The 14,855-nt window shown below is 40.9% G+C and overlaps 1 protein-coding gene and 1 non-coding gene across 2 annotated transcripts; both read left to right on the plus strand.

Moving 5' to 3' along the window:
• The first annotated feature begins 4,063 nt into the window (after positions 1-4,063).
• LOC140831259 (small nucleolar RNA R71) lies at positions 4,064-4,169 on the plus strand. The gene has a single exon (XR_012117834.1). It is a non-coding gene; the product is annotated as a small nucleolar RNA R71 (small nucleolar RNA).
• A 5,674-nt stretch (positions 4,170-9,843) lies between these two features.
• On the plus strand, positions 9,844-10,742 carry LOC140830150 (uncharacterized). Its single transcript, XM_073193435.1, has 3 exons — positions 9,844-10,376; positions 10,479-10,609; positions 10,675-10,742. Exons 1-3 carry the CDS (start codon positions 9,844-9,846, stop codon positions 10,740-10,742), a joined length of 732 nt encoding a protein of 243 aa, XP_073049536.1.
• The last annotated feature ends 4,113 nt before the right edge of the window (positions 10,743-14,855 follow it).

Below are 14,855 nucleotides of genomic sequence, written 5' to 3' on the forward strand. Positions count from 1 at the left end.
GGTAGATATCTTATGTGTGACACCATATTTGCTCAAAAGTTTTTCAAATAGTTTGTTGCAAAAATGCGTGCCACCATCACTAATGATTGCTCGTGGTGTTCCAAATCAGTTAAAAATGTTTTTCTTTAAAAATTTTAGGACCACTTGAGCATCATTAGTGGCATACGCTTCCGCCTCTATCCACTTAGACACATAATCAACCGCAACCAAAATGTATTTTTTCGTGAATGAACTAGGAAACGGTCTCATAAAGTCTATCCCCCACACATCAAAAACCTCACACTCAATGATATTATTTAAAGGCATTTCATGACGGTTAGAGATGTTACCTGACTGCTGGCATTTATCACAATGTAGCACATAAGAACGAGCATCTTTAAAGAGGGTTGGCCAATAAAAGCCACATTCAAGTACCTTGGATGCCGTCCTTGTTGGTCCGAAATGACCACCTACCTCACGGTCATGGCAATGGTTGAGAATTTGATCGAACTCTTCTTCTGCAACACACCTTCTTATCATGGCATCTGCACAAATTTTGAAAAAAAACGGTTCCTCCCAAAAATAGTATTTCACGTCAGAAAAGAATTTTTTTCGTTGGTGAAATGATAGGTTTGGTGGAGGTGTGCCTGTGACAAAAAAGTTAGCGAAATTTGCATACCAAGGACAATTTCTCACCTCAAATAATTGCTCATCATGGAACCAATCATTGATAGCATGATCAACAGAATCATCACAAATAATTTCTAATCTAGACATATGATCCGCCACAACGTTCTCGACACCCTTCTTATCTCTTATTTCTAAATCAAATTCTTGTAACAATAAAATCCACCGAAGAAGGTGTGGCTTTGCATCTTTCTTAGCGAGTAAATACTTAAGTGCAGAGTGGTCGGTGTAAACAATGACTTTGGACAAAACAAGATGTGAGTGAAATTTGTCAAGTGCAAACACTACTGCAAGTAATTCCTTTTTAGTTGTTGCATAATTCAATTGAGCCTCATCTAAGGTCTTACTTGCATAGTAAATTGTATGAAATACCTTGTTTTGCCGCTGGCCAAGTACGGCCCCCAATGCAGTGTCACTGGCGTCGCACATGATCTCGAAAGGTAGATCCCAATCCGGTGCTACCAAGACAGGAGCCGTCACCAAGCGCTCCTTCAAATTCTTGTATGCCTGTAAACAGTCAGAATTGAAATCAAATGGCACATCTTTCATAAGTAAGGAAGATAGAGGTTTGGCAATTTTTGAAAAATCTTTTATAAAACGCCGATAAAAACCGGCGTGGCCTAGAAAACTTCTAACTCCCTTTATGGACGCCAGAGGTGGTAAGTTCTTGATGACTTCAACTTTCGCCTTATCCACCTCTATTCCGTGCTCCGAAATCTTGTGCCCTAGGACAATTCCCTCTTGTACCATGAAATGACATTTTTCCCAATTAAGCACCAAGTTCGTCTCCTCACATCTCAGCAACACCAACTTCAAGTTCTGCAAACAGTCATCAAAAGAAGGGCCGAAAATAGAGAAGTCACCCATAAAAATTTCAAGAAAATTTTCTATCATATCATGGAATATAGCGGTCATTCAACGTTGAAATGTGGCAGGGGCATTACAAAGACCAAACGGCATGCGGCGAAAAGCGAAAGTTCCATAAGGGCAAGTGAAAGTTGTTTTCTCTTGGTCCTCAGGTGCAATGGTGATTTGATTATACCCCGAATACCCATCTAGAAAACAATAAAACTCATGACCCGCTAATCTCTCAAGCATTTGATCAATAAAGCGGAGGGGGAAGTGGTCTTTTTGGGTGGAATCATTCAATTTCCTATAATCAATGCACACACGCCATCCCGTAACAGTCCTGGTGGGTATTAGTTCATTATTATCATTCGTGATCACAGTAATCCCACCTTTCTTTGGCACACACTGAACCGGACTTACCCATGCACTATCAGATATAGGATAGATAATACCTGCATCGAGAAGCTTAATCGTTTCTACCTTTACTACCTCTTGCATCTTTGGATTCAATCTTCTCTGAGGTTGCACAAGAGGTGATTACTTGTCTTCCAGCAAGATCTTGTGCATACAGACTGATGGATTGATCCCTTTGATATCCGCCACCTTCCACGCAAATGCAACCTTGTGCGCTTTCAGAACCTCCAACAATTTGTCTTCCATCGCATCTGTCAAAGCAGCAGAAATAATGATAGGTAAAGTGTTATTCTCTCCTAAGTACACGTACTTGAGGTGTGGAGGCAACGGCTTTAGCTCAAGTGTCGGTGGCTCCTCGATGCTTGACCTTTGAGGGGTCAAATCTCTTCGTTCTCCTAGATCCTCCAGTCGCATCCTTATTGGCTTTCTCCATGGATGGTTGGCATTGAAGTGTGCCACTATTTCAGCTTTTTCTTCATCCAATTCCTCTTCTCCCAATTCAGTAGTGATGGTGGCCTCCAAAGGGTCCCTAAGAGCATCCTGCACCTAGTGAGATACAAGAGAGTCAAAAGCATCAATTCTAAAACAACTATCAGGATGCAGTGTGTGCTTAATTGCATTAAAAACATCAAAAGTAATCTCTTCCTCGCCCACTCTCAATCTCAACTTCCCTTCTTGCACATCAATAAGTGCCTTGCCAGTTGCAAGGAACGGTCTCCCCAAAATTAGAGGCATCTCTGTATCCTCCTCCATGTCGAGAACCACGAAATCCGTAGGGAAAATGAATTTGTCCACTTTCACTAGCACATCCACAATCACTCCGCGGGGATACTTGACAGATCTGTCAGCCAGTTGCAAGGACATCCTCGTCGGCTTAGGCTCTCCTAACCCAAGTTTCCTAAACACAGACAATGGCATAAGATTAATACTTGCACCAAGATCACATAACGCTTTATGAGAAACAACATCACCAATCATGCAAGGAATAGAGAAACTCCCTGGGTCTTTGAGTTTCGGTGGGATTTTGTTTTGCACAAAAGCGGAGCAATTTTAAGTTAAGTTCACTGTCATGTGATCCTCCAACTTCCTCTTATTAGCTAAAATGTCCTTCAAAAATTTAGCATAACTAGGCATCTGCATTAAGGCATCGACGAAAGGAATATTGATATGCAATTGTTTAAATACCTCAAGAAACTTACCGAATTTTGCATCTAGTCTTTCTTTTTTAAGTGCTGCAGGGAAAGGAGGAGGTATAACAATTTTAGGTTGTGCAGTTGGTGCTAGTGTGGAGTTAGAGGACTTACCTTTAGATGTCGCAGTCTGCTCATCCAATGTTTGAGTTTTCTCCTTCTCTCTTGACTCCAGAACTTTTCCACTCTTCAACTCAATGGCCTTCACTTGCTCTTTAGGATTAGTCTAGGTGTTACTTGGCAAGGTGCCTGGCTCTCTACTTGCTATCATCTTTGCCAACTGACTAATCTGATTTTCAAGCCCCTTTATCGAAGCATCCTGATTTTGAAGCCTCGTTTCAGTGGATGAAATAAACTTAGACATCATTTGCTCCAAGTTGGACTTTTCTTCTCTAGGAGGATCGGATCAGTACATCGGTTGTTTCCCATATTTTTGTCCTCCTTGCGGTCGATTCTGACTGTTTTGACCGCCCCATGAGAAGTTGGGATGTTGCCTCCACCCAGGATTGTAAGTGTTCGAATAAGGGTCAGTCCTCGGGCGGTTTTGGACTCCCACTTGATTCACCGGTACCTCATTTGGCACATAAAACGGGTTGTCATCTTGACAATCTTTCACATAGTGTTCCCCTCCACACTTTTCACAGAATATCTCTTGAAGACGCATCGCAGTGCCACCCACATTCAAGTTATCTAATTTCCTGTTTAAAGCATCAAGTTGTGCAGTAATAGCAGAAAAATCAGTTACCTGGTGAACTCATGCACTCCTTCGCTGGGTATTTCTTTCAGATTGAGGATGATAGCTGCTAGCAGCCATCTCCTCCAGTAACTCGTATCCTTCTTCCGCAGTCTTCCTCAACAGGTTTCCACATGCAGCAGCATCTATCATAGTACGGTTAGGAGTAAGCAAACCATAATAAAATGTTTGAACGACTAACCCAAGTGGTAATTCGTGATGTGGGCATCTTCGTAGTAGATCTTTGAAGCGTTCCCATGCCTCATATAGAGATTCCTGATCGAATTGAGCAAATGTTGTAATGTCTGCCCACAGCTTCATGGTCTTTGATGGAGGAAAATATTTAATGAGAAATGCTTTCGCCATGTCCTCCCATGTAGTGATCGACCCTACAGGCAAACAAATTAACCATGCTTTAGCTTTATCACGTAAAGAGAAAGGAAACAAACGCAACCTGACAGCATCATCAGAAACTCCATTGAATTTAAAAGTATCGCAAATTTCAAGAAAATCTGCGATGTGCGTGTTTGGATCAACTACTGCAGTTCCTCCAAATTGGACTGTGTTCTGAATCATCTGGATTATAGGTGGCTTGATTTCAAATTAATTTGCCCACACGATAGGCCTCACAACACTAGGGCGTGCACCCTCCAAGGAAGGCTGAGCATACTCTAGCATCGGTATACGGCGTGGTATCTCAACTTGTATATTTTCACGTTGTTCCTCCTCACGATCGTTCACTTGCCTCTCCATCAGTTCTTTTAGTCTCTGTTGTTGTCTTCTCCTGCGGAAAGTTCTTTCAATTTCAAGATCGAGTTTAAGCTCCACGTCAAGTGACTTTGGCATGCACTAGACAAGATATCTGAGATAAAATATGGAATGTTAGCTCAAGATAAATAAAATAATGCTAAATAAAATAACTAAAAATAAAATTGTAGATTAACAGTCCCCAGCAACGGCGCCAAAAACTTGATCGAGCAAAACTTGCACAGTAAAATCCCCAATAAAAATATGATTTTGTATGCTCAAAATTATTCGCAAGTGCACGATGTCAAGTAATAATATAGTGTACAAGAGTACGAGTATCGTTCCACTGAAGATTGTGTTTAACAATTATTATTTTCAGTTATTAAACATTTAGCAACGAAAATTAATTTGATTGTTTATTACTACTAACATTAAATAAACGTGCAAATAAAAAGCTTCAATATCAAATAATGAAATGTAAAGTGTAAAATGTTGAGTAAAAATTCAATGAGAAATGGATTTGTTGGGAATCTCGGCTCACATACCCCTCGTTAATTTATTAATTCGTTCGATCGTGATCTACGCTTCCGACAGGATTTCCTATTCTATTGAACACTCTCTCTCGAGCTATGCCAAACTAATTCGACTCAATGAAGTAATTAAATGTCTTTAATTATTTATCAAGAGTGAATCGCATTTCGATATATGAAATCCCTTAGTTTTTGACCCTAAGGACTATGACTATCGGCACGTATCCAATTTCATCTATCTATGTAAATTGTAGATCCGCGAATTAAACTACTCGTTCCTATCACAAGTTATTCTCTCGAACTCACTTGCAATATAAAAACATTGTCAAAGTTAGCTACGCTCTAACAACACGATAAAACAGTAGCAAAATCAAGAATAACACACAATCGAAATATAAATTAATTCAAATCAACGTTCGGGGTAGGATCCCCTTTAATCCCAACAAATAATGAAGTTTAGCTACTCAAATCATGATCAAAATAAACAAAACAAAGTTTAAAAGATGCAAACAAAGTTAGAAATACGAGAATTGACGAAAAACGCGAAGAACGGTGCCCGGAAAACTTCGATTCTTCAATCCAAGCGCAAAGTTGCTCTACAAGACTTTTGAAGCTCTCCAATGAATTCTCAATCTCTCAAAACGTCCAAAAACGTCCGCCCATATCAGCCATCCTCCGAAATAAGGAAAAGAATCGAATGCAAAATCTTGCCAAAATTAGGTGGCGCTCGGGCTGTAGAAAAGTACCGCTCGAGCGCCACACCTCCTGTAAACTTGCTTGGGGTGTGCGGCATTCGCGCTCGGGCGGTAGAAAACTAACGCTCGAGCGCCGACTCTTCTGTAGCTTGGCCTTTGTAAAGCATCTCTCGCGCTCGGGCGGTAGAAAATTACCGCCCGAGCGCCGACCTTTCTGTCGAGTTGTGGACTTGATCACCTTTCGCGACCGGGCGGTAGAAAATTACCGCTCGGGTGCCGCTCATTCTGTCCGTTGCCTTCTCTTTTGTACACTTTGCTCCATTTTTTGGTTTTCCGGCCACTTTTCCTGCAAATTCGTCATGCCCGAGTGAGATATGATAAAATGCAAATATTTACTCTAAAATGAACAGAATGTGATTGAAATAAACGTATGCACAATGCAAAACACACAAAGACTAATGCAATAAAACACGTAAAAACGACACATATCAGCTACCAAGCGACGATTGGCATGGCACCGTATGAAGCACTTTATGGCAGAAAGTGTAGATCTCCCTTGTAAGGTTCAAAATTAAGACGACGTAATCCAACTGCATGCAAATCTAGAAATTTTGAAAAAATGAGTAATTTATTTTAATGGCTAATTAATTATGTGACATACATGCTTATCATGATTTTATTGTCATTCTGCATGAAATTGTACTTTAAAAGATATTCAAGTGACGATCGAGGAACGGAGACCGAGTGCTGGAAAATGTAAAAATGTTTTATTAAATAATTAATTTTAATTATTTATTTAATATAAGGATGATGCTTTCCCATATTTTTGAAAACAAGGAATGTTGAGGTGATTTTATACGACGGGACAAAAAATTTTATCAGTGTTGGATTTTCAACTAAAATTCAATCTTTTAAGCAGTCCGGCTATTTAATTCACTAGCTATTTTTATGAAAACCATTTTATAAGTTTATTTAAAGCCTAACTTGCGCTAGTGGGCTTAATTAGGAAATAATAGGCCTTAAGTTTATTTAATAAATTAATTAGCATATAAATAAACAATTAAACCCTAAGCTAAGCTCTCATTCCCACGCCGCTCAAATTTATCAAAAAAACAAAAGCTTTCCCTCGGCGCTATCAGCATACCTCGGCCGTGGGAAACAGCAGCCTTTCTTCGAAAGTTTTGAGGGTAACTAGCCTCGGATCTCTCCGTTCTTCGTCGCCATCGGTATTTCGTGCGTTTACGACGCAAGGCACGCATATATCTTCCTTTGCTCATCCATTACATCATAGTATCGATTTAAATTACGTGTGCACGAAGAACTTGAAGTTCTGTTTCAGAATTTTCGGTTTTTACACATACATGCTATGAAGTAATGATTTTTATGTACCAATTCATGTCTTGTTTGTGTTTAGGGACTGCCATGATGTTATATGATGTCAAGGTAAAGATTTCAAGGAAAATAAATCCACCCTCACGAGCCCACAAACGGCAGAAACCAAAGGAAACTAAGAAACAAAAGTTCGAAGGCTACTGTCGTTGGGTTAGGCGATCGGGTCTCACGTTTCAGGGTGGGGCTCGGACTTGGCTTGGGCCAGGACATAGCCAGAGGTCGTTAGGAGTCAGGGTGAGAGTCCTATCCATGCTAGGACTCGAACCGAAGGCTCGGGAAAGAGTCCTAGCGAGGCTAGGACTCCACCCGAGAACCCTGGACAGATTTGTGCAGGGTTTGCGCTAGGTTCAGGCGTTGGTGGCTCGATGCATGGGGCACGGGCTGGACTAGGAAGGCTCACTAGAGTCCTAAGAGGATAGGGGAGTGTCTGGGTCAGGGCCTGGGCTCACGGGCAGGGCCTTGGATGCACACAAAGAGTCCTAGTTCCATAGAAGGATTCGGCCAGTTTAAGCAGTGTCTTGGGGGGGATTTGTTTTTGACCTTGGGCGTGAGTTTCTGATGGTTTAAGGGTCCAGTAGGTAAGTTTAGGATGTTGGGCAAGTTTTGGGCCAACATGGTTCGGGGGTAACTCGTGAAAATCGAAAGTTGACTCGGGGTCGAAATTTAGGTGTCAAATGAGGGTTTTAAATAAAGAAAAAATTGAAAAATGGTTCATGTGGGTCGAGTCATGGTTCATAAAAGCTAAAATAATATAAAAAGACTAAATTTTGAATTCAGGAATTTTATATCAAAGTGTGGGAATTTTCGGGATTTAAAACATTGTCGAAACAGTTAATTAAAGATAAATGAAAACGTATGATTTTTAAGCTTAATATTATGGAAAAATTAATTTAAGCTTAAATAATTATTTTGGACATGTTAGAGTCAAGAAATCAAGAAAAAAGTCAGAAACATAAAATGTCACGATTAGGGGTAAAACGGTCTTTTTGCACCTAGAAATTAGTAAAGGTCATGGCAGTGCCCTAAACGCTGTTTGTATGATATTATGATCATTTGTGCATGTTTATGAAATGTTCAGGATTTATTTATGATTTATTTTAAATGTCCATGAAATTTCATGATTTAAGTTGACATTTAAAATACATGGTGCATGCTTGGTTTCAAAAGAAAATATATTTATGCATGATTTTATAAAGTGATGAAAACTTTGATGAAAGTGAAGTAATTGTGACTATGAGGATTTGAGGATATGAGGTTATGATTGAGGATAGGCCAAGGCTCAGTTGACGATCCTGTGTCGCTGATGTCCCCGCCGCCCAGTACTGTGGTTTCATGTAGATGGTACCATCGAATTTTGAGGATTGAGGAAAGTCACAATTAACGATCTGAATCAATAAAGGAAAAGATAATGTTTATGATCATGAAAAGATTATGTCATGTTATGATTGAGGAAAAAGGTAAAGGTGAGGTTCATGTTATGCATATCACGAAAATGTTATTTTTCGTAAAAGTATTTTCACTGTTGCATGTGGTTTTATTATGTATTATTTGTTACAAAGATTGGGTGTGTTGAGTCTTTAGACTCACTAGGTGTGATGGATGCAGGTGGGGTTGAGGGAGGCCTTGACGGGTGATTGACTGGACTGAAGGTGCACGCAACCCGAGGACCAGCGTTTCTACTGTTTCCGCATTTACGATTTTATGATTCATGATTTCGTTACAGATTTTAAGATTTTTATGTTATGCTTCGAGAGGTTTTTGAGGGGTTTAGTACGGGTTAGACATTTCACATTTATTGCTTTTAAGGTTTGGTATGTCATGCGATGATTTTATTTTTTATGATTGTTGCACTTGATTTTAAAATGCTAGCGAGTGGATGTTCTAGATCATGGGCAAAATATTTTATTAAAAATATTTTCATGTCTAAGCCGAATTTTAAAAAAAAAATTTCTAGTACATTTTAAACAAAATAACACGAGACGTTTCAGTTGGTATCATAGCAAAGGTCCTGTAAAGGGTTGTGCCACCATCAGCGCCGGGAAGGTCATTCGTCAAGCCTCAAAGTTGTAAGTCTTACATGCTTTATGTGATTTTATGATATTACCTGCACGACGTTATGAATACCACGATTATGCTACATGTTTACTAGTATTTCAAGTATTTTGCTCTGCATGCTTAAATTGCCATTTATGTTATGAATTTTCACATGATTAGCGAACGTAGATTTAAATGTATGTTGGTTACGTTAGAAATTTGGAAAATGTTCAGATAAAATGCATCCTCGATGTGCCCCTGTCTTTGATAACCAAGAGGAGAACAGTGTTAACCGTCAAGAAAACAACCAAAGGAATGGACCACCACCGCCACCACCAGATGCTGCTACTCGTGCTCTTGAGGGGATGGCTCGTTTATTCGAGCAACAGTTACAGCAACAGCAGTTGCAACAGTAGCAGTTACAGTTACAGCAGTTACAGCAGCAATAGCTGGGACAGCAGGCTCCTAGACCACCGCAGGATATTTATGATCAGTTCCGGAGGCTGGGGCCAAAGGAATTTTCTGGCACCACTGATCCATTTGCTGCCGAGAGCTTGATCCGCTCTATTGAGGTACACTTCCGTTATCTGAATATGGGAGATGCTGACCGTGTGAGGTGTACCACTTACCTGCTTAGGGATGATGCTGCACTATGGTGGGAAGGAGTCGAGCTTGGTGTTAACCTTGCTACTATCACTTGGCCACAATTCAAAGAAATTTTCTATGAGAAGTATTTTACTGCGGATGTTAGAGGCCGACTAAAGAGGGAGTTTATGAGCCTCCGACAGGGAGACTTGTCTGTTGCCGACTTTGTGAAGAAGTTTGATAGGGGTTGTCACTTTGTACCCCTTATTGCGAGAGATCCTGCAGAAAAGCTTAGGCACTTTATGGATGGTCTATGTCCTTCTCTACGCAACAATGTTATGATGATGCATCCATTAGATTATGCTACCGCCACTACTTGTGCCTTCAAGTCTGAGCAAGCTTTGAAGGATATTGATTTTGAAATTCAGCGTAAAAGGCAACAGCACCATAATAACAGTCAGCCAAGCAAGAAGCAGAATACGGGTCCACCTAGACCTCAAGGGCCTCAAAAACCCCAAGGTCAAATCAAGAAGCAAGCGCAGTAGAGGATACAGAATCAAGGAGCACCACCGCCTACTGAGAGGCAACCCTGCAAAGAATGTAATCGGCCGCATCTTGGCAAGTGCGAATGGGGGACCTACAGGTGTTTCTACTGCAAGGAAAATGGGCACAAAGCTGTTGATTGCCCAAAGAGAAAGGCACCTACTGTAGGGCGAGCGTATGTTATGAATGCCGAGGAAGCGGAGGAAGAAGCAGACACTACTCTTATCACAGGTAACCTAGTTATTTAACATTTTTATATTGCCTATTCTTGCATGAAATGTTAAATTGGTTACTAGGAATGATTTGGGAAGCAAGATTTAACTTAGTGGAACTTAGGTTGCATGCTCTTCTTAGTGGGGTTTAAGTTATGATTTTAAGAACCCTAGAAAAGGTTATGAATTTGGTGACTTATTTTATGATAAGGATGTTATGTTTCCAAATAAAAAGTTTTAGGGCCAAATTAAAGAATATCTTAACCGATTAATCTTTGGGTTGTTCGAATTTGTGGCAAGGGAATTTGATGCAATTTCCGCAATCTTGGGGGTTAAAAAGTGCAAAGTTCGAAAACTTAGGGACTAGAATGCAATTTTCGCCAATTAAAGGACCAAAGCGTAATAAATCAAAACAGTAAGGGCTCAATTGCTAATACCGAAACCATAAGTACTAAGGGGTAATTTCCGAAAATTTCCTTAAGGGACTAAATTGATACTATGCGAAAATTTAAGGGCCATAGTGCAATTATCCAAAATTGGGGGACTAGAATGCATAACATTCGAAAACGTAAGGGCTAAAGTACAATTTTCACGAAATACTCAAGTTCAACGCGAAATCTTCTTGAATTTTGGGAAACTAATGATAGTAAAATCCTTAAGTTTCAACTCGAAAAGATTTAAAAGACATCTTTCACCGCGGGAGGATTATCATTTGAGGTGTAGCTACCTATGCATTGCTAGATTCAGGAGCTAATCATTCCTTCATATATGAAACATTCATCAAAATACTGAATATTACTCCTCAAGATATGGGTATGGGTTTCAAAGTTTCGATTCCATCCGGTGATCAGATGCTCACGTCTAAAATTGTCAAGGATTTGGAGCTTCGTTTCTTCAAAAATGTAGTTCGAGCTGATCTTATTGTGCTCTCTATGCCCGAATTCGATATTATACTTGGGATGGATTGGTTATCAGTGAATGGAGCTTCGATTGATTTCATTCAGCGATCAGTGTCTATTTCGACCGCCTAATGGTAAACCTTTTGTTTTTGAGGCGGCGAGGAACAAGCAAATGCCGCATGTTATCTCTTGTTTACGTGCGAGGAAGCTTATTAAGCAAGGATTCACAGCTTATCTAGCATGTGTCACTACTGCTCAGGAGTCTATCAGTCAGAAGTTAGAGGATGTTGCCATTGCGAGAGATTTTCCTAGCGTCTTTCCTGAGGACGTTTCTGGCATTCCGCCCGATCGTGAGGTGGAATTCTCTATTAATCTAGTGCCGGGCACAGTTCCAATATCAAAAGCACCCTATCGTCTAGCACCTGCAGAAATGAAAGATTTGAAAGATCAGATACAGGACTTGTTAGACAAGGATTTCATTCGCCCTAGTTACTCTCCATGGGGCGCACCGGTATTATTTGTGAAAAAGAAGGATGGTAGTATGCGTCTTTGCATCGATTATCGAGAGCTCAACAGGGTCACTATCAAAAATAAGTATCCACTGCCAAGAATCTAGGATTTATTTGACCAGTTGCAAGGAGCATCGATTTTCTCTAAGATTGATCTGCGTTCGGGATACCATCAGTTGAAAGTGAAAGAAGCAGATGTCCATAAGACAGCATTCAGAACTAGATATGGGCACTATGAGTTTATGGTCATGCCATTCGGGTTGACCAATGCGCCAGCGATCTTCATGGATCTCATGAATCGCGTATTTCAGCCGTATCTGGATCGGTTTATTATTGTCTTAATCGACGACATATTGATCTATTCCAGGAGCAGAGAGGAGCATAGCCGCCATCTGAGGACCGCACTGCAAGTACTGTTTGACAGGAAGCTTTTTGCAAAATTCAGCAAGTGCGAGTTTTGGCTTGATAGAGTGGCATTTTTAGGCCACATCATTTCCAGCAGTGGAGTGGAAGTTGATCCGAGTAAGGTAGAGGCAGTGAAAGAATGGCCAGTGCCGAAGAGTGTCACCGAGATTCGCAGCTTCTTGGGACTAGCTGGCTACTACCGCAAGTTTATTCAGGGGTTCTCATCTATAGCGGTACCTATGACCGCCTTGACAAAGAAAAATGCAAAGTTTATTTGGGGACCCAAGTGTCAAGACAGTTTTGACAAGTTGAAGCAAGCCTTGATATCAGCACCAGTGTTATCTATTCCATCGGGGCAAGGGGAGTACGTTCTTTATACCGACGCTTCTAAACTTGGTTTGGGCACAGTTCTGATGCAAAACGATCGAGTTATCGCCTATGCGTCGCGGCAGTTGAAAATCCATGAAAGGAACTACCCTACTCACGATCTTGAGCTTGCAGCGGTAGTCTTCGCACTGAAAATTTGGAGACACTACCTTTATGGGGAGAAGTGCAAGATATTCACCGATCATAAAAGTTTGAAATACTTCTTCACCCAAAAGGAGTTGAATATGAGACAGCGCAGATGGCTGGAGTTGGTGAAGGATTACGATTGTGATATTAGCTACCATCCGGGGAAAGCTAACGTTGTGGCAGACGCATTGAGTAGAAAAGCAGCGGTTATCACTCACCTATCTGTTAAGAGACCGTTGCAGTCCGAGATGCAGCAGTTTGAGCTTGCAGTATATGCTAGAGGCGAGGCCCCTAATCTTGCCACATTATCAGTCCAGTCGACATTGAGAGACAAAATCCGAGACGGACAGTCTACTGATGAGCAATTGCAAAAATGGAGAGCAAGAGATGAAGCCAAGGGCCGGAATTTATACTCAGGGGTGGATGGTATAGTCCGTTATCGAGACCGTCTATGGGTTCCTAGTGACGATTCCTTGAGAGATCTTATTATGAAGGAAGCCCATGACACACCATATTCCATTCATCCGGGCAGTACAAAGATGTATAGAGATTTGCAGTTGTTATACTGGTGGCCAGGCATGAAGAGAGACATTTTGAGGTTCGTATCCGAGTGTTTGACTTGTCAGCAAGTCAAGGCAGAACATCTGAGACCAGCGGGGAAATTAAAGCCACTCCCTATTCCCGAGTGGAAATGGGAGAATATCACTATGGACTTTGTAGTGGGATTGCCGAAGACTGTAAGAGGATTGAACGCCATTTGGGTGATAGTGGATCGTCTTACAAAATCAGCTCATTTCCTACCTATTAAGACGACATTCACCATGGTTCAGTATGCAGAATTTTATATTCGGGAGATAGTTCGTCTGCATGGGATTCCAGTTTCTATTGTTTCTGACAGAGACCCGCGATTTACTTCATCTTTCTGGAAGAGCCTGTATGCAGCGATGGGGACCAAGTTATTGTTCAGTACAGCATTCCACCCGCAAACCGATGGTCAGTCGGAGAGAGTTATTCAGACTTTGGAGGATCTACTGCGAGCATGTGTTATTGATTTCCAAGGCAGTTGGGAACCAAAATTACCTCTAGTGGAGTTCACCTACAATAACAGCTTCCAATCATCAATTGGGATGGCTCCTTTTGAGGCACTCTATGGAAGGAGATGTAGATCTCCTATTCATTGGGACGAGGTTGGGGAAAGAAGGGTTATTGGTCCGGATGTCATTGAAGAGACAGCTGAGCTTGTAGTCAAAATTCGTAAGAGAATGAAGACCGCACAAAGCCGACAGAAGAGTTATGCGGACAAGAGGCGTTGGGACTTAGAGTTTGTAGTGGGCGACCACGTATTTGTGAAAATAGCACCTATGAAGGGTGTTATGCGCTTTGGCAGGAAAGGCAAGCTTAGTCCAAGGTTTATAGGTCCGTTTGAGATTTTGGAGAGGATTGGGACACTAGCCTATAGAGTGGCGTTGCCACCAGCACTTTCAGGAGTTCACAACGTGTTCCATATTTCAATGCTACGGAAGTACATGTCTAATCCATCACATGTACTTAATTATGAGCCTCTGCAGCTAACTCCACATATGACATATGAGGAAAGGCCTGTCCAGATCTTAGCAAGGCAAGAGAAGAGATTGCGTAATAAAGTAATTCCAATGGTCAAGGTCAAGTGGCTGAATCACTCGGAGGAGGAAGCTACTTGGGAAACCGAGAGGGACTTGTTGAGTCGCTACCCAGAGTTATTAGGTAAGTTCTAATTTCGAGGACGAAATTTTATTTAAGGGGGGGGAGGAATTGTAAGGTTCAAAATTAAGACGACGTAATCCAATTGCATGCAAATCTAGAAATTTTGAAAAAATGAGTAATTTATTTTAATGGATAATTAATTATGTGACATACATGCTTATTATGATTTTAGTGTCATTCTGCATGAAATTGTACT

This window comes from Primulina eburnea, chromosome 4, assembly GCF_022965805.1.
Source record: "Primulina eburnea isolate SZY01 chromosome 4, ASM2296580v1, whole genome shotgun sequence".
Taxonomy (NCBI): domain Eukaryota; kingdom Viridiplantae; phylum Streptophyta; class Magnoliopsida; order Lamiales; family Gesneriaceae; genus Primulina; species Primulina eburnea.